Source organism: Leuciscus leuciscus, assembly GCF_965113295.1.
Source record: "Leuciscus leuciscus genome assembly, chromosome: 2".
Lineage (NCBI taxonomy): Eukaryota > Metazoa > Chordata > Actinopteri > Cypriniformes > Leuciscidae > Leuciscus > Leuciscus leuciscus.
This window is the reverse complement of record NC_138726.1, coordinates 14,526,577-14,545,727: the sequence shown is the minus strand read 5'-3', so window position 1 is coordinate 14,545,727 and position 19,151 is coordinate 14,526,577. Positions and strand designations below refer to the sequence as shown.

At 39.8% G+C, this 19,151-nt stretch overlaps 1 protein-coding gene across 6 annotated transcripts in view; it reads right to left on the bottom strand.

Moving 5' to 3' along the window:
- The window catches only part of LOC309485308 (solute carrier family 24 member 2), a 114,233-nt gene that overhangs the window by 15,234 nt on the left and 79,848 nt on the right, over nt 1–19,151 (bottom strand). For all 6 annotated transcript variants that reach the window (XM_082152108.1, XM_082152110.1, XM_082152111.1 and 3 more), the window contains 2 exons: nt 9,506–9,586; nt 8,488–8,570 (listed from right to left, as the gene is read on the bottom strand). In XM_082152108.1, coding sequence (XP_082008234.1) covers nt 8,488–8,570; nt 9,506–9,586 — 164 coding nt within the window. The remainder of the gene's footprint in view (nt 1–8,487; nt 8,571–9,505; nt 9,587–19,151) is intronic.

Genomic DNA, 19,151 nt, shown 5'->3' with positions numbered 1-19,151 from the left:
TTGGACTCGGTGGAAAAGCAGATCCGCGACCTACTAGAGAGACAAGCCGAGCTGCGAGATCGGCGATCAGCGCTTGAAACATCACGCGCCGATGCTCACAAGTCAGTGGTTAGTAACTCCAACTCCGACCTCGTCTACTCCGTGTGTTTCTCTGCACAGGACGCGAGCAACCAGGACGCGATCATCCCTGGTTTCATTCACTCCGGTACCGACACAACACCACGGACCCTGGGTGATTCCACAGCGGAAGACGCGAGCCAGGACCAGAGCAAGGACCTCTCCGCCCCTCCCGGCCTTCGAGATCTCCACCCGGAACCGCTTCTCCCCTCTTCGCGAGACGGGACGCGACGCTGTGATCATCGGCACTTTCATCGTCCGGCATGTCCACGCTACCTCAGGTAAAGGTAAGGTGCGCACTCACTGCTTTCCTGGTGCTCGTGTTCTCGATGTGGCTGCGCAGGTCCCCGAGATCCTGAATGGTGACGATCGGGTCGGAGCTGTTGTGCTGCACGCGGGAACGAACGACATCAGGCTGCGGCAGACGGAGGTTCTGAAGAAGGACTACAGGAGCCTGATCGAGACGTTACGCAGCACATCGCCTGAAACAACGATCATCGTGTCTGGACCGCTTCCCACGTACCGACTAGGACATGAAAGTTTCAGTAGATTATTTGCTCTAAATGAATGGTTAATGTCATGGTGTAATGAACAGAGACTGCTCTTTGTAAATAATTGGAATCTGTTCTGGGAGCGACCTAGGCTCTTCCGTGCTGATGGACTTCACCCCAGCAGAATCGGAGCGGCTCTTCTGTCGGACAACATCTCCAAGGCGTTGCACACCATATGACTAGTAAGTCAAAGTCCAAATCACACTCTTTGCTGTCCAAACTTAATTGATATAAGTACCAATGTAGAACATTATATTGAAACTGTGTCTATTCCTCGTTTAGTGAGGTCAAACATTAAATCTACTGTAGGATCTAGGAAAAATCTAATTGTGATTAAACCAGAAAATATCAATATTAGTGAACAAAAACAATTTATAAAGCTAGGTCTTCTAAACATTAAATCGCTCACACCTAAGGCAGTTATTGTAAATGAAATGGTCACAGATAATAGTTTCAATGTACTTTGCCTTACTGAAACCTGGCTTAAACCAAATGATTATTTCGGTATTAATGAGTCTACTCCTCCTGGATACTGTTATAAGCATGAGCCCCGTCTGATTGGTCGTGGCGGCGGTGTTGCAACAATCTATAGAGATATTCTTAATGTTACTCAAAAAACAGGTCACAGGTTTAATTCGTTTGAAGTACTTGTGATAAATGTTATGCTCTTAGATGTAAGAAATAAATCCCTATTATCTCTAGCCTTGGCTACTGTATATAGACCTCCGGGGCCCTATGCTGATTTCCTAAAAGAGTTTGCAGACTTTCTCTCAGATCTATTGGTCAATGTCGATAAAGCATTAATTGTTGGAGATTTTAACATACACGTAGATAACACAAATGATGCGTTAGGGGCTGCGTTTACAGATTTATTAAACTCCTTTGGGGTCAAGCAAAACGTCACTGGTCCCATTCATCGTCTTAATCATACGCTAGATTTAATTATATCACATGGAACCAATCCAACCGATATAGATATTATACCGCAAAGTGATGATGTCACTGACCATTACATGGTAACTTGCATACTACGTACTGCTGAAATTTGTCATGTTGCGCCACGTTATCGACCAGGCAGAACAATCCTTCCAACCACTATAGATAGATTCTCAAATAGCTTACCTGATCTATCTCAGCTGCTCAGTGAACCCAAACAAACAGATGAACTAGAGGAAATGACTAGCATTATGAGCACCATTTTCTCTAGTACATTAGACATCGTTGCACCAATTAGATTAAAAAAGGTTAGAGAGAAAACTAAAGCACCATGGTATAACAGTGCTACGCATGTTATCAAGAGAGAAACTCGTAATTTAGAGCGTAAATGGAAACAAACTAATTTAGAGGTCTTTAGAATCGCGTGGAAAGACATTATAAAAAGGCCCTAAAAGCAGCCAGGGCTGAGCATCTCCGCAAACTAATAGAAAATAACCAAAATAATCCAAGGTTTTTATTTAACACCGTGGCTAGACTAACAAATAAACAGACATCACCTGAGCAAAATATACCGTTACAGTGTAGTAGTAATGATTTGATGAATTTCTTCACTGAGAAAATAGAAAGCATCAGAAACACAATTGTAAATGTACAATCTTTAATGGTGTCTTATGATTCAGCCTCAATTATCGCCCCTCAAGAACAACTACACCGCTTTACAACTATAGGACAGGAAGAGCTAAATAAACTTATCATTGCATCTAAACCAACAACATGTTTATTAGATCCAATACCCACTAAACTACTGAAAGAAGTGTTACCTGTAGTGGAAGAGCCTCTTCTCAATATTATTAACTCGTCTTTATCTTTAGGTCATGTTCCGAGAATATTCAAGTTGGCAGTTATAAAACCTCTTATTAAGAAACCGCAATTAGATCATAATAACCTAGCAAATTATAGACCCATTTCAAATCTACCATTTATGTCTAAAATACTAGAAAAAGTTGTGTCCGCTCGATTGTGCTCTTTCTTGCAAGAAAATTATATCTATGAAAAATTTCAGTCAGGATTCAGGCCGCATCATAGCACAGAAACTGCGCTCGTTAAAATTACAAATGATTAACTTCTAGCTTCTGACCAAGGCTGTATCTCAATACTAGTTTTACTCGATCTTAGCGCTGCGTTCGACACTATAGATCACAAAATACTCTTAGATCGACTACAAAACTACACTGGTGTTCATGGACAGGCATTAAGCTGGTTTAGATCGTACTTATCAGACCGCTACCATTTTGTCTGTTTAAATGGGGAAAAATCGAAGATAACGTCAGTAAACTATGGAGTGCCGCAAGGATCTGTGTTAGGTCCTCTGCTATTCTCAATATATATGCTGCCACTTGGTAATATTATAAGAAAACATGGAATTAATTTCCACTGTTATGCTGATGACACTCAATTATATATTTCATCACTACCAGATGAAAACAATAAATTATCTAAATTGACAGAGTGTGTTAAAGATATAAAATACTGGATGACGTGTAATTTTCTGCTATTAAATTCAGATAAAACGGAGGTATTACTTATGGGTCCAAAAAACTGCCCACAAAACCTCTTACAATGCAACTTCAATTTAGAAGGATGTCCTGTTACTTTATCCTCTACAGTAAAAGACCTGGGAGTTATACTAGATCGCAACTTGTCTTTCGAAAATCATATTTCATATGTTACAAGAACAGCCTTTTTCCACCTTAGAAACATTGCTAAGCTACGTAACATGCTATCTGTCTCTGATGCAGAAAAGTTAGTTCATGCATTCATGACCTCAAGACTAGATTACTGTAATGCTTTATTAGCTGGTTGTCCTGCATCCTCAATAAACAAGCTACAGTTAGTCCAAAATGCAGCTGCTAGAGGTCTTACTAGGTCAAGAAAATATGATCATATAACACCAATTCTATCATCTCTACACTGGTTACCTATAAAGTTCCGTATCAATTACAAAGTATTACTAATGACCTATAAAGCCCTAAATGGTTTAGCTCCAGGGTATTTAACAGAACTTCTATCGCCCTACAATCCACCGCGCTCTTTAAGATCACTAAATTCGAGGCTTCTGGTCATTCCTAGGATATCTAAGACCACTAAAGGAGGGAGGGCATTTTCACATTTAGCTCCTAAACTCTGGAATGGCCTTCCTGATATTGTTCGAGGCTCAGATTCGCTGTCCCAGTTTAAAACTAGATTAAAGACGCATCTCTTTAACCAAGCATTCACATAATACTTACCTTTTATACTACAGTTGAATCAGATTGAATGCATTAATATTATGAACAACAGCTACCCTAATTATTTCCCATCTGCTTTTCTGTCGTTATCTCGGGACCCTAGTTCGTCAGCTCCAGTTTGTATCCAGCCTCTCATGGAAACTTCAGATGCCCCAACACCCGTGCAGAGACGACTCAAAACCTGTGAGGAGACGACTCGACGCCCGTGAGGAGACGACTCCACGCCCGTGAGGAGACGACTCGATGCTTGTGAGGAGACGACTTGACGCCGGCGATATGTTATGCCCTAATGCATGATTAACTAACTGTATTTTTCTATGTACATTTCTGAAATGCACTTTCTGTATCGCTGCTTTGAGACAATATGTATTGTGAAAAGCGATATACAAATAAATTTGAATTGAATTTGAATTGAATTGAATTGAATTGTTGCTCTTTCAGAAAATGGGACCCGTCACCAATGCCGGAGCACACAGGGGAACAACCGCGGCAACACTTTACAGTGAAGCACTCACTACTTCCGCCCTCAACCGGCCGCCGACAAAACACTCTTAAAAGAAATGCTGTTAAAACAGCAGTTGAGAACTTCCGTAGCTCGCGATCACCACTGCACTCGCTATCAACACCAGCACTGGGAGAGTCTTCCAGAAGAACACCGACACACTAGCTCATTGTAGACAACAACACTCTTCAGAGACATCAGAATGATCCTATCGGCTCCGAAGCAAAAAGACGGGCGGAGCGTGTGATGCGATTCAAGGGATGTACATTGGCTCTTTTTTACAATACTCGAAGATGACAGGCTCCCTGGCGTGATCCCAATCAGTCTTAACGTACGACTACGTTGAACATGAGTGACTGAAAGGGAACATCTTTGCTAATTCCCTTGTGAGACAGACACTTTTTGACTTTCCGGCAACTTTTACAAGTGAACCTCGTTAAGGTTAATGTTTAATTTCCCACAGACCAACAGATCTCCGGAAGAATTCAACAAACGCTTCAGCTCACACCTAACAAATATATATTCTACACACATTTGGACTCTTGTTCAGCACCATAGCTCTCTTGATACACCACAAATACTTGCTTTCCTGGTCACAGATGAGCCAGCGAGACACGCACCAACAATTTGTCCTCTTTTGGACTCTGATATGTATCCCATTATGTTTTTATATATTTTAAGTACAATTGTGCTTTTGATCCTTCACACTCTGCTCTTACTGATGGAATGCATATGCATCATCAATATATATATATATATATATATATATACTATATATATGAAATAATGAATCATTACATTTACAATTATACAATTATACAATTACATTTTTATAATTTACTATTTACAAATTTATAAAAACAATTACTATTTATTCATAAAAATATAAAAAAGTAAGAGGTCCCTTCGCAAGTGGATCAGTGTATTCGGGGGTCCATGCAATCAAATTTGAATATTTAAAATTTGAAATCCCTTGCCATAAACACTTAATTACATGACAATTATGGTTTAAAAACACTGAATGCTCCCGGCGGTTGCAAAAAATCCAGAATAATAAGTTTAATAATTATGATTTTTTTTTGTAAATTACAGTACAAATTGTCCAAACCTATGTAGGGCTGAGCGAATATGGGTAGAACTCTTTACTGCCCTATGTGAATTAAATGTGGTACAATGGCCTTCATCACAGTATGCTAATGCATATCCAGTGCAGGGGATTTCATCAATATGCTGATTAAGGACTGTTGGGACACTCCAGACACAGGATGGTTCTTTCTAGAGATACAGAGTCGTTTGCACCTCAATGACACATCTGTACCATTTGCTTCACAGGACATATGCTTTCAACTACATACTGTTTATTTACTAGTGTGTTCTAATGTGTTACGGAACAGAGACTTACAACAAGATTGATAAAGGTGAGAAACAGATTTATTAATATCAGGAGGTTGTGAGCACCAGCGAGTGCGGGTAAATGAGAATGTCTTTGAGAATGGTAAATTGAGATGCTGACAGTTCTTTCCATTGCAGATGGTTGAGGAGGCCGCGGGTGAGAAAGAGGTAAATGGCGGAAGCACGCACCGATGCTGGAAGAGAGGTGAGTAGTGGCTGGACGAGGGGGATGACGAAGGAGACCAGGAAGACGATGGAGACTTGGAGAAACAGGATGGGAGACGAATAGACGTAGCATAAACTTCATAGGAATGCTATCTTCATCTTACTCATGAACAAGACCAGACAAAGTGCCAGAGTGATTGTGCACTTATATGTGTCTGTGATGATAAGCAGATGAAGTGCAAGTGCGGGTGATTAATACTCAGGTGACAGCGATCTTTGTGATTGGGAGGTGATGGAGCCTGGCTGATCCCTGACAATATGTAACTATGCCATGTTTGGTCTCATCTGGCAGCTTATAAACTGAACTGGTGAACTTAATAGAGATATTAAAGTTTCCTAATGTACAATCTAGATACTATTGCTTAAACATGCATTGAGGAGAATATATAATGTTCTTCTCCCCCTCTTGATCACCACCCATTTGCCTCATCTTTTGGTTTCCTGTCGGTCGGTTTCGGTGTTGGTATTCCACTCATGTTTAACAATGCTTTGCTCAGGGTATAAGAGGGAAAGGTAACTGTTGATCTTGGAGAAAGGCTTTAACCCTGCCACTCCCACACACCAGTGCGTAACCTCATACTATGAGAAAGGCTTTTACGGCCTCTTCTGCACAACAGTGGAACATTTCTATACAGTAGGCTATGTTGTTCCATTCTACTGTCTGTATATTTAAACATGTAACTTAATAAATAACTTTGCCTGCTTTAAAGGCTTTGAGAATCTTTCCTTTAATCACTGATGATGTTGAAAGCTAAAGTGATTATAACTTTCGTTATCTAAACGTTCAGGTTCCTTTCAGTTCTCAGAAAGACCTTTACCTTTAAAGAATGAGAGGTTAAAGAATAACAACAACTTTAATGGAGTCAGATTAATTATACTGGAGTCAGATAAATATCTGAATTATGCACGTCATCCTTCAACTGCCTTTTGTTCTGATTATTGGTTCAAAATAACAGCGTAAGCTTCCAGCCTTACACCTACAAAAATGCTAAATGAAAGAATCTTCCTGTTAATCAATAATGTAGCATTTGATTTTCGAAGGTTTACTGGACTCGACGGCTCTTCTCTCATTCTCTCTTATCTCCTTTCCCTTGTTCTCTTTTTTTTTTCAGGACAATTTGTCCAGACATTAAACAATGCTAAAAGAATGAAACCTTCTCTTCATCAATAATGTAGCGTTTGATTCTCCACATGAGCAGGGAGACGAGGGTTTGCAGGACTCGATGGCTCCTCTTGTCCTTTCTCCTCTATAGTATAACAAAAATATGTCTAGACCTTCAGAAAAGACAGCATTTTCAAAGCAACACAAACAAAAACAAGACAGTGAGGACGAAATTATTGTTTGAACGGGATGTCGTACTCTTTTAAATACTTTCTATGTCAGATCTAATTTTCACAGCTTTTATTAACTGGAAATTTGTATTTTAATGGAGATAACACAGCAATTTACAATTGAATCCAGAATTGTGAGATAAAAACTGTAAACTGTAAAGTCGTAATTGCCTTTTTACACTTTTATTCCTTGGCAGAAACAAGCTTAGTATTGAAAAAAGCGCTATACAAACAACTTTGACTTGACTTGCTTATGGCAATGCTTCAAGAAAAACCAATGTTATATTTGTTGACAGACGCCAGACTCACACCGATCTATAGCGTGTGTGTACACAGTCTATGAGTGATGGTTCTCTTGTGACCGGGTAGTCACGGTGACATTGAGAAGAGGGTCTCTCTCAGCCTGCATGCATGCTGTGCCGTCTGTTCTGCTGGCATGTTGCCGTGCCAACAGGGGGCAGAGGATGAGAACGCTTCATCTTCTGAACACAGGACAGTGTGTATGTGTGTGTGTGTGTGTGTGAGATGAGGAGACAGTACAGCGGGAGGGAGAAGGCCAAATGTGTTTTCCATTGAGTGATAATAAGCGTGAGTTTTTTTTCAGTCCTGCCGTGACTTGGCCTTCACTTCTGTTTCCAAAGTCAGCGCTATGATTCACTTTCTGTCCTATTTTTGTTTTAAAATCACTGTGCGTACATTAGTGTGTGTGTGTGTGTGTGTGTGTGTGTAGTCAGTGTTATTTTAGCATCATTGAGATACTATTATAGTTTTATTAATATGTTGGATTAGTTTTCATTTTATTTGAAATTAATTTTATGGAATGTTTGATGAACAGCACCCCTACCATATAAAAATGAAAACACTGATTTGTCGATGGCAGGAAAAGAGTTAAATATGTCTACATAGATTTTATTTTATTTATTTATTTTTCTGCATAGTTATTTTAGTACATCAACTAAAAGTAAATAAAAATAATAAATGTTTTCTTAGCAAGTAGTAGAAATAAAATATATTTTTAAATATTTTATTTTATTTCAGTTAACGTAGATTCTATTTCAATTAACATAATTTGTTTTATGGTTTTATTTTTAGTTAACTATAATAACCACTGTGCGTTAGTTTTACTTTAGTATCAACAACTCACCGCATCACCATCCTGTCCAGCGGTGCCATTCATGGGTGGAGTCACGTCCACCTCGACACTGGAGCTGTTTGGCAGATTTTTATCTATAACACAAACAGGAAATGTACTAAATGGACAAATAAATAAAATAAATGACACATGCAAAAAAGTCCCCAAATAAAATCATTTTAAGGCAGGTCTAAGATACCTTAGTCTTTAGCCGTTGTTTTTTCAGCACCTTACACTACAAACACGTAATTTTTAAATGTCTTTAAAACATTTAGTCAAGTTTGAACTTGATACCTCCATTCTGTTTTTACAGCATATAAGTCATATGTATAAGTCTGATTTGGTAAGGCGTGTTGCATGTAGAAGGTTAATTTACCAGGCCTGGATATTACAATTTGAACTTCCTCAATACCGTAATTTACATAACCGATCAAACTCTCACATTCTGTAGCTTTACATAATACTGTATTTATATAGTTATTTAAGATACTTCAAAAATTAGCACTGTGTAGCCAATGTATATGTCTAAAATATTTCTTGTCATACACATAATTGGCCTGATCAAAAAAATTATTTTTTTATTATTTTTTTGAAGATGGAGAAAGTGCAGTAGATCGATTTGAAAGGTTTAAAGATGTTCTGAACAGACTATGGTCACATCAAAGAGGCTGCGTGCTCTCAACTGCCCTGCTTTTGATGCTAATATGCTAATATGGAACTGTTAGCATAATTTTGCACTTGAAATGAAAGTGTATTCAACACACAAATGATATTATGGGATTTAAATATATTATGATACTTTATTTTGTTTCTATAAAGTCCGCAAGCAGTTGTTATCTTAAGAAGCTAATTTGAAAATGGTTGAACAAAGCTGGGTCTTGTTCATTTCAGCAATGGATTTAACATGCAATGGCAAATTTAATAGAGCTTGGCTCAGTAGGCCTACATAATTTACCAGGAATAACTTAGCCATTATTTATCAGTTTTGAATTTATTAATGCATGTTATTTTTTCCAACTGTACCACTTACCAGCAACTCCATTTGAGTCCTCCACTTGGCATTTCTTTTTGGCAATTTTGTGAAGGATGGACGCCTTCTCACGAAATTTTCCTGAAAAATAGTCCAGAAAGAGAGAGTGATTTGGAATAACAAATTTCCCCAGGATATTTTCCCAGCTAAGTGAGCATGTTTCATTTCACTCACTGGTTATGAAACAAACTGTATGCCATTTCTAAAAAAAAGTTGGTGAAATAGGGTCCTGGATGCTGATTAGCCATATTCAGCCATGTTAAAATACCTGATATAACATTCGACAGGACACATCTGTTAACCTTTTGTGTATCCTTTGTGAAAAATAAGTGCACTTAAATGAATATATTTCTTAACACACTTAAGTATACTTTTAAAATGTAATAATTTAAAAGTAAATACATTTTTACATTTTGTTATTCATTATGTTTTAATAATCTTTTGTCATGCTTTAAAAAAAGTACTTATTTTGATGTTTTGACTAACATACTTAAGTGTTATTCAATATTACATTTAAAGTGAATATATTTTAAAGACACTAAATTGCAACGTAATCATTACAAATGTGCAAGTTCAAATATATAAAATATATGGCATACAAGTTTTAATAGAAATTACATTAAATTGCAATATATTCGGTAGTACACTTTAACCATATTTCATAATTATGAAAACACATATAACGCCTACTTAAGTGGGTCAAAAAAGCACACTTAAGTTCAGCTATTTGAATGTATTATAAATTTAAACTATAATACATTTTATCAATACAATTCATTTCAAGTGTCTGAGAACATTCAGTTAGCATTTTTTAGGTGTGCCAATGTGTACTTCTTTTTCACAAAGGATATCACTGTGCAGCACCCACAGAGACCAAATGGTTTAGTTGCATATTGCCAAATTATTTAGTTAAAGAATATAATGTTTTAATGAGAAAATGTGTTATTAATTTGCAATCTTTTCTTATTTTTATGTTGTGACAGTATATGGGGAATATAGTGACTCCAGTACATGTCATGCACATGTAAGACTGGAGAAACTCGAAGAACTGTAAGAGAGGGCTACTCTCTGAGAAAACAAAGGAAATTAACATTTGAACTCTCTTGCTATATTACCATCCCCATTCGAGACACGAGTTGATCACCTCCCAATTTACACACAATTTACACATCATTCCCTTCACCCATCGCTACCTGAATTCACCCAAAAATCTATATGGTTTAATATGAACAAATATCATACAGTATTATACATGTTTGGTATCATTTGAAATGTCTCAGTGTGACTGGTACAAAGGTGTCATTCCCACAGAAGTAAACCAAAAAGGTAATAAGGTGTGGAGAGTTTAGAGATATAATAATAATAATAATAATTCGTTACATTTATATAGCACTTTTTCTGAGACCTCAAAGCGCTTTACATAGATGGGGAAATCTCCTCAACCACCACCAATGTGCAGCATCCACTTGGATGATGCGACGGCAGCCATATTGCGCCAGAACGCCCACCACACACCAGCTTACTGGTGGAGAGGAGACAGTGATGAAGCCAATCAGTATATGGGGATGATCAGGAGGCCATGATGGACAGAGGCCAAGGGGCAAATTTGGCCAGGATGCCGGGGTTACACCCCTACTCTTTTTCGAAGGACATCCTGGGATTTTTAATGACCACAGAGAGTCAGGACCTCGGTTTAACGTCTCATCCGAAGGACGGTGCTCTTTTGGCAGTATAGTGTCCCCGTCACTATACTGGGGCATTAGGACCCACACAGACCACAGCGTGAGCACCCCCTGCTGGCCTCACTAACACCTCTTCCAGCAGCAACCTGGTTTTCTCAGGAGGTCTCCCATCCAGGTACTAACCAGGCTCAGCCCTGCTTAGCTTCAGTGGGCAACCAGTCTTGGGCTACAGGGTGATATGGCTGCAGATATCTTGTTAACTGCTGTGGGTGTGCCCCTATGTAAATCAACTTCTGTCCCCAGTAAGTCTGGGACGGTGATTAATCCAAATTCCCATTGTGAACTCATGTTTACATTTGAAAAGAGGTTTCTGCCTTGGTCTGAGTATTTAGGGAGATGCTAAAGAAGGCTCGTGGCGATTTGTAACTCAAATTAGCCCGTGATGCTGAGAGTAGCTAAAACTACTGACGGCTATTATTTGGCATCAATTCAAGTGTATTGGTTTGCAAAGACTAGAAGTGAATTTCCGTTCAAATTCAAGTGTATACAACCAAGGGGACTATGTAAAAATAACTTTGATTGTGTAAGCGTGAATGCAACCATTTCAGGTATATAGCCAATTATTCACTATTTAGCACAGCCTCTTGTAACTTGTAGCTTGAAAAAAGGTCAAAATACCATTTGACCTTTAATGTAACCTTCAAACCAACAGAACATTAAACACATCTGTTTATACTGTAGGCAAAGTCTATAGCTCAGTGTGGATAGAGCAGTACCAGAATCATGAAGAAAACATCAATACAGTTGCACAGCCTTTTCAGGATCCATCAATGTGGAAGTAAAAACTCAGGCGATCCTACACAAACAGTAGCAGCGTTTTCCTGTCTAATTCTTTGCATGAATGAAACTGCATGTGATTAAGCTTGTGTTGAAGCATATGTGTGAACATAATGTGTGGAGGGTTGGTTTACTAATGGAAACAATCCTGATCACTAAATGTCTTTGACCTTCCAGAGGATTCATTGGCTCTGATTGGCTGATAGAGAGACTATGCTGTCTGGCTCGATCAAAAGGCCTTGACCCCAATCAACATGCACATGTATGTTACGTGACCTACATATCACTAACACGGATTGTAATATAAAGTGGTTTTGGAATTTTAGGGTCTATGCTGAAGTCTGTTAGGACTATGTTTAAGTAGGTTTGTGGTGTTGTAGGAATAGTTTGTAATGTAAGCAGAAGGTGGGCAAAGTTTTCTAAAGTATTGTTAGTGTTCTGTAGTCAGCATGGTCTCCAGTTTCTCTAGTCTAAACAATGGAGGTTAATTGGGTTTCTCAAAATCATGGCAAGTATTACTTTGTTAAATAGAAAAAAATCGCTTTTTAAGGACTATAACAAATGGCTAGAAGGGACTTCAACAAGCTTATTCCCGGGTTGTTGACATCACAAACTCAAAAATGTACATAAACGCTGCCTCCGGAAACACACAACATTTGGGGTGAGGCCATGTTGGGCTGCTTTAGAGAAGAGGAATTAGTTGTTGTCGCTGTTTTTTTACACCCCGGAAAAAGGCTGTCCTAAGGGTGACGAACTTAGTTAGAGAGGTTATGTATTTTCAACACTGTTCCTGAACATCCTATCCTCAATGTTTTTTCTGTTTTTCACATTTTACGGAGAACAGCAGACAGACAGAGTACAATGCAGGCTATACGCACAATTCTCCTGAAAGACGTAGCCATTCCATTTTGTCGGGACAATTTGTTGTTTATGGATCACAACTTGTAAGTATGTCTTATTATTTGTAGTTGTGTTTTCTATTAACAATTCCAATTATAAGTTTTATGTAGTTGCTATAGCTATGATGTAAACAAAGGGCAAAGTTTTGCCTCTGCTAGCCTGCTAGCTAACATTACATTATTTGATGTAGTGTTTACTTTAGCTTTTGTAAGCTCTTGCTTTTGTAAAGCTGTTCACCGCCCCTTAGGAAAATGAGCCATGGTTTTGTGATCGATTACTGTTTGTATTATGATAGTTTTCCGACAAATATGATTAAATGGTAGATAACATCGTATCTATAAGAAAATGACAAAAAAAAACATAACATTTTGAATTGTCCTGTAAAATCTGTGCTTGCAAAGTCCATGCTTGAAATCCGTTCAGCACAATCCTCTTGTTTGTTAGCATTGTCAGGGCCTAAATCGGGCTCGAAATGGTTTGAAATTGGTGCCATCGTTAATATTTACATCTGAGAAGTGTTCACGGTCATGAAGGGGCGTGACATTTCCAGAACACACGCTAAGAGCTGCCAATCACAACACACTGGGCCAGCTAACCAATCACAGCACATTTCGTATTTCGGAAAGGAGGGGCTACTTTGAAAATGACGTGTTCAACCAGACTGGGGAGAGAGGAGCTGTAATAATGTAAAAATTTGTTTTTGTACCAATCAAGCATGAAGACATATTCTAGTACACCCCAAAAACAATACTTCATAAAAGGGCATAAAAGGACCACCTTTAAGAAACATAGTCAAGAAAATGTAGCCTACTCTCTTTAAAGGTGCTCTAAGTGATGCCGGGAGTGTTGACATTCGAATTGTTGTCAAACAAAACGGAGGCTAGCTAGACCCTCCCTCCTCCTCATCCCGTCTCCTCCCTCCTCCCCTCCCTTCCGGCATAAAGGAAAGTCAAAGTAGTCACTAAAAACAAAGTTAAGTTTTACTGATACTTCATTCAATGTGTAATGTCACCAAGTTAGATAAATGCTTTTATATATTGCAGAACAGAATTCAGAAAAAGAGAAACATTATCTTAAAATCGTTTCGCCACCTGAGGTTATACCTATAGGTCCCATAAAAGGACGCAATAATAGCAAGATAACGTTAGCTTCGCGTTTCCCAGTGAGCATAAACAACGGCGGCGGCGTAAACAAATTTAGTCAAAGTTGTCAATAGCCTATAAATGAACATTCAAATCCATAACAAACTGTGGGTGAAAACAATCATTCACACAAATTGTCGCCCTACTGTGAATTTGCTTGACCATTTACAATAGAGATTGATCGCTAGCTGCTAGAAACATATATGTTGTATTCACCAAAGCTAACGCTGACTGCATAGTTCTATCTAATTACATCCTTGTGTTGGTTTGGCGAACATGAACGTCAATTTAGAAAGAAAAATGGATGTACCTGTTCTGCAAAAACAGAGCAACTGAATGTCGGATTGGAAGCCCTTCTGCCGGCGGAGTTCTCGCCACCTTTCGAGGGTTTTTCCGATGTAAATTCGGGACTTCGCGCGTTCCTTATCCTTGTCCCTCTTCTTTACAATTTGTTCATCGGAACGTCGTCTCTTTGGTCGTGTGTTGGCCATAATTCAAACTTCCCTCTTCTTGCTTCTCTCTCCTCCACACACCCCCTTCATGTGCACGCGCACTAACCCCCAAACCCCACCCTCAAATACTTCTCGCCAGTTATTGGCTGGAGCACTGTTTGTTGTGTTTCATGGTGCGGGTGAGCCCAGTTTGTTTTTGTTGCCGTTTGTGGAGCCTGTGGTGTCTACAGAGACCGCGTTTTTTTACAGTGTGTTCAGGGGACAGGCAGCTAGCGGATAGTGAGGAGATGTTTGCTGTATGTGACAAAAAATGTTTTGGCCTAAAAAACGCGTGACATCACTTAGAGCACCTTTAAGTACACTTAAGTGGCCTTTTATTTATTTAATAATATATTATTTTCATTAATAATATATATACACCCCAAAAACAAAATCAAGACTTCGTAAAAGGGCATAATAGGATCCCTTTAAGCAACATAGTAATGAAAATGTACTCTCTTTAAGTACACTTAAGTGGCCTTTTATTCATTTAAAAATATATTATTTGCATTAATAATATATCGTTGTTGGGTTACTCTGAATACAAGCAGACTATGGTAGAGTTACTCCAAATAGAGTCAGATAAAATATTGACTCATGTACCTTCTCATGCTGAATATTACATCAAAGTCTGTTTAGTGTGGAGGAGGGAACTAAAATTAGAACTTTGTAACTCTGTGTAACACACACACACACACACACACACACACACACACACACACACACACACACGTGCGCGCGTGCACACTGTGATTTGTCATTCTGTTGCCTTAGATGTTATGGATCCTCAAAGAGACTTAAGCAATTCAGCCATAACAGATGTCTAAGAACTGACATTATTGCATTAGTGAGACGTGAGAGAGAGAGAGAGAGAGAGGGGGGGGGGGTCTGTTATTATTGCATTATCCCTGCGCTGCTGGTATTGCATAACTCTAGTTATAGAATGACTCACTCCTCTTCGTCTCAACACTGTGACGTACGTTTCTTAGCATCTATTTCTGTGCGTGTCTGAATGCAGCCAGGCACGTTATCTGACTCTCACGGATTGCCGAGCAGTCACAGACAGTGACGAGTAATGCTGCTCTCTTATCGGAAAACTTTGTGTAGATTCGACCAACTATTATGATAACTGCATTTTTTTTAAAGACCCCAAATTAAACAAACCTAGTTTTCTTTCATGCATTGCCGTATTTATTGAAACAGGATGTTTAGGAAGGAGCTATTTCTTTAAAAATGACTTGCTAGTCAGTTCCTAATCAGTGTCCTCCTTATTCTGGTGAGCACTTGATTGGCCAGAAATGTGTAGTACTGGATGAATCATTGATATATTTCATTTGTTTTCCTGATAAAAAGAGACTATGTATTTTAAATGAGTATATCTGCTTTAGGTTAGTTCTGTAAACATTTAGTTGCATGCTCAAAACTAATACTTGACCTCAAAGCTAGAAGACGTGGACTTAAAGCCACAAAATTCTAATTTGAATTGCATGTGGTCGTTAACCCTATAAAGCCTTGTATTGTAATTGATATGCACATATCTTTAAATTGAAACCTCTAAATTATCAAATTGATTGCTACTTTACAGTTTTTTTTAGCAAGTAAAAGGCCTTTTAGTCTAATTGTAAAAACATACACTTCACATTATGGTTCACGTGTCTTTTTGTTGTGAAATCTTTACTGACTTTTGTATTGTTAGTAATATTTCAACATGGATATTTACTGGACTTAAGCAACTTAGGTTCCCTTTCAGTCTTTCACGTTCGACGTAGTCGACGTCGACTGAATGGGATCACGCTTAGGGAGCCAGTCATCTTCGAGTACTATTGAAACGAGCCAATGGAATTGGTGTGCGTGATTCGCATCAAACACTCCGCCCCCACGGCACGCCATAAATACGGAAGTGGATGCATGCACTTGTTACTTTTTGCTTTGGAGCAGATCGTCTTTGATGTCTCTGAAGAGTACTGTTGTGTACAACGAGCGAGTGTATTGGTGTTCTTCTAAAAAGACTCTCCCGGTGCTGGTGGTTTCTACAGTACAGTGCAGCAGTGGTCGCAAGCTTTGAGCTCTCAACTGCTGTTTTAACAGCAAACAAGTTTCTATTGTGTGTGTGTTGACGGCTGGTTGAGGGCGGAAAAGTGAGTGCTTCACTTTCAGTTCGCTGAATTAAAGGGACACTTCAGGATTTAGCATTAAGCTTTGTATTAGTAGAAAACGCCTCGGTTACGTCTGTAACCTCGGTTCCCTGAAGAGGGAACGAGCGTTGCGTCGAAATTGACGCTATGGGGAACGCTTTGCGTGATGACGTCTTGAAGCACATGTAAAATCAGTCCAATGGTGTGGCGGAACGTCAGAGGCGGGTGACGTCACGTACCAGGAAGCTATAAAAGCCAGCCCGAAACAGAAAACGAAAGCTTCGTAGAGTCTGAAGTCGTGCTGACAGGCATGAAGGAGATATGGCAAGGCGACGCAACGCTCGTTCCCTCTTCAGGGAACCGAGGTTACAGTCGTAACCGAGGCGTTCCCTTTCAAGGGAACTCGCGTTGCGTCGAAATTGACGCTATGGGGAACGTCTATACCAACTCCACCATAGCTACAAATGTCTGTCCTGTGTGAAATCAAGTGAGCAGCACTAGGAAGACAAAACCTGAGACCCTGGAGTAGAGTCTAGGTCTAAAGAGTAGCACCTGACGAAGGTGTGCGGTGAGGACCAGCCTGCCGCATCACAAACGTCCTGCAAAGATACTCCTGATATAAGGGCCTTAGAGGCCGCCATACTCCTAGTAGAGTGCGACCGGACAGCCCAAGGAGAAGGCTGCCCAGCCGCCTCATAAGCAAGTGAGATAGCCTCAACCACCCACTTGCTCATCCTTTGCTTAGACACTGGACCTCCCTTGTTAGGGGACCCAAAGCATACAAAGAATTGATCACGTTTACGCCACAGGGCAGCTCTGTGGACATACGCGTCTAACGCCCGAACAGGGAAAAGCAAATTATTCGCCTCCTGGTCCGCTTTTCGAAAGGGAGGAGGACAGAAGGCCTCCAAGTGCCACGAGGGAAACGAGATACCAAAGGGTCTTTCCCCACAGACATTCCACCCAAAGGACTGTGGTAAGCACCTACGGCCGCCACATTAACCTTTAAAGTGGACGGGGTCAGACCTGCAGTGAACCGGTCCTGCAGGAACTCCAGAACTGTACCAATTGGGCAGTTGACTGGATCCAACCGACGGTCACTACACAAAGAGGTGAATACTCTCCAGTTCAGGGCATAAAGTTTCCTCGTGGAGGGAGCTCTGGACTGTAGAATGGTCTCAACAACCTCAGTTGAGAGACCTGACTCTATGAGCTGGGCCCCCTCAGAGGCCAAGCCCACAGGTTCCACAGTTCCGGTCGGGGGTGAAAAATCGAGCCCCCTGCTTGGGACAGAAGGTCCCTCCTGACGGGTAGCTCCAGAGGAGGCCCGTCGAGGAGGGACACAAGATCGGGAAACCATACTCTGCCCGGCCAGCGCGGGGCTATAAGAAGCAGGCAAACCCGGTCCCTGCGAACTCTCTCCAGAACTCCCGGGAGCAGAGCAACTGGGGGAAAGGCGTACAGACGTAGCCTCGGCCACGTCTGTACCATAGCATCCAGTCCCAGAGGAGCTGGATGCGTGAGGGAGAACCAAAGTGGACAGTGAGACGTCTCTCGAGTAGGCATGTGCCGGTATCACATTTTCATGCTGCGATTAATTGAGTGATCTTTTATCACGGTATACGGTATTATCACGGTATTTGAATTGCACATGAGAAACAGATGGATTTGGGGGGGATGTAAAAAATAAAATAAAACTTGCATCACAAGGTGTAATTGTGATTGTCAAAACATTTGGTAACTAAACTGAATTTTATTAAGTTTAGTGACAACATGTTACAATGATTACATGGTACAATGACTGGTAGGCTACTGTTTGTATTGCTTAACACAAATTTAACGATTTCAATTCAATACTTGGGATTTGATTTAAATCTTGATTCAATATTGACTTATTTTGGATAAATATTAGGAAGGCTACAGTAGATAGCCCACGTTATTTTTTTCTCATGAAAAAAAATATCTCACATAATGCTATGTAACCATATAGAACCCTATCAGCTGGTATTTTTAAAGGTTACAAATAACTAATTAAATCAAATATAATGTGGTTTTCATTATAATAACAATTATGTAATGACACAAGTAAAAATATAATAAATATGTAAAGTGCAGTGCACATATTCAGCAAAATACTCCTCTTTATCTATATGTTTTAGTCATCTAACATGCTGCTGGTCATTAAATAGTTTAAATGTAACGTTCTGTGACACAATTGTTCTCCTGTTTCATATCAAAAGTAACCTGCTCTGTCTTGTTTGACGGTCTTCGTGTCCTCTTTGCTCCGCGATTTTTCTCTGCGTGAGAAAACGGATGTGTGGCGTGAGCGTATGAGGAGTCTCGCGCTGAATGCGTCGAGTTGGCAGCTCTGCTTTTAGAAGCGGGATGGATCCGGATAGATCGGCGGCGGCGTTCCTCCTTCCGCCATGCTGCTTCTCCATGTGAGGACTGTTTACATT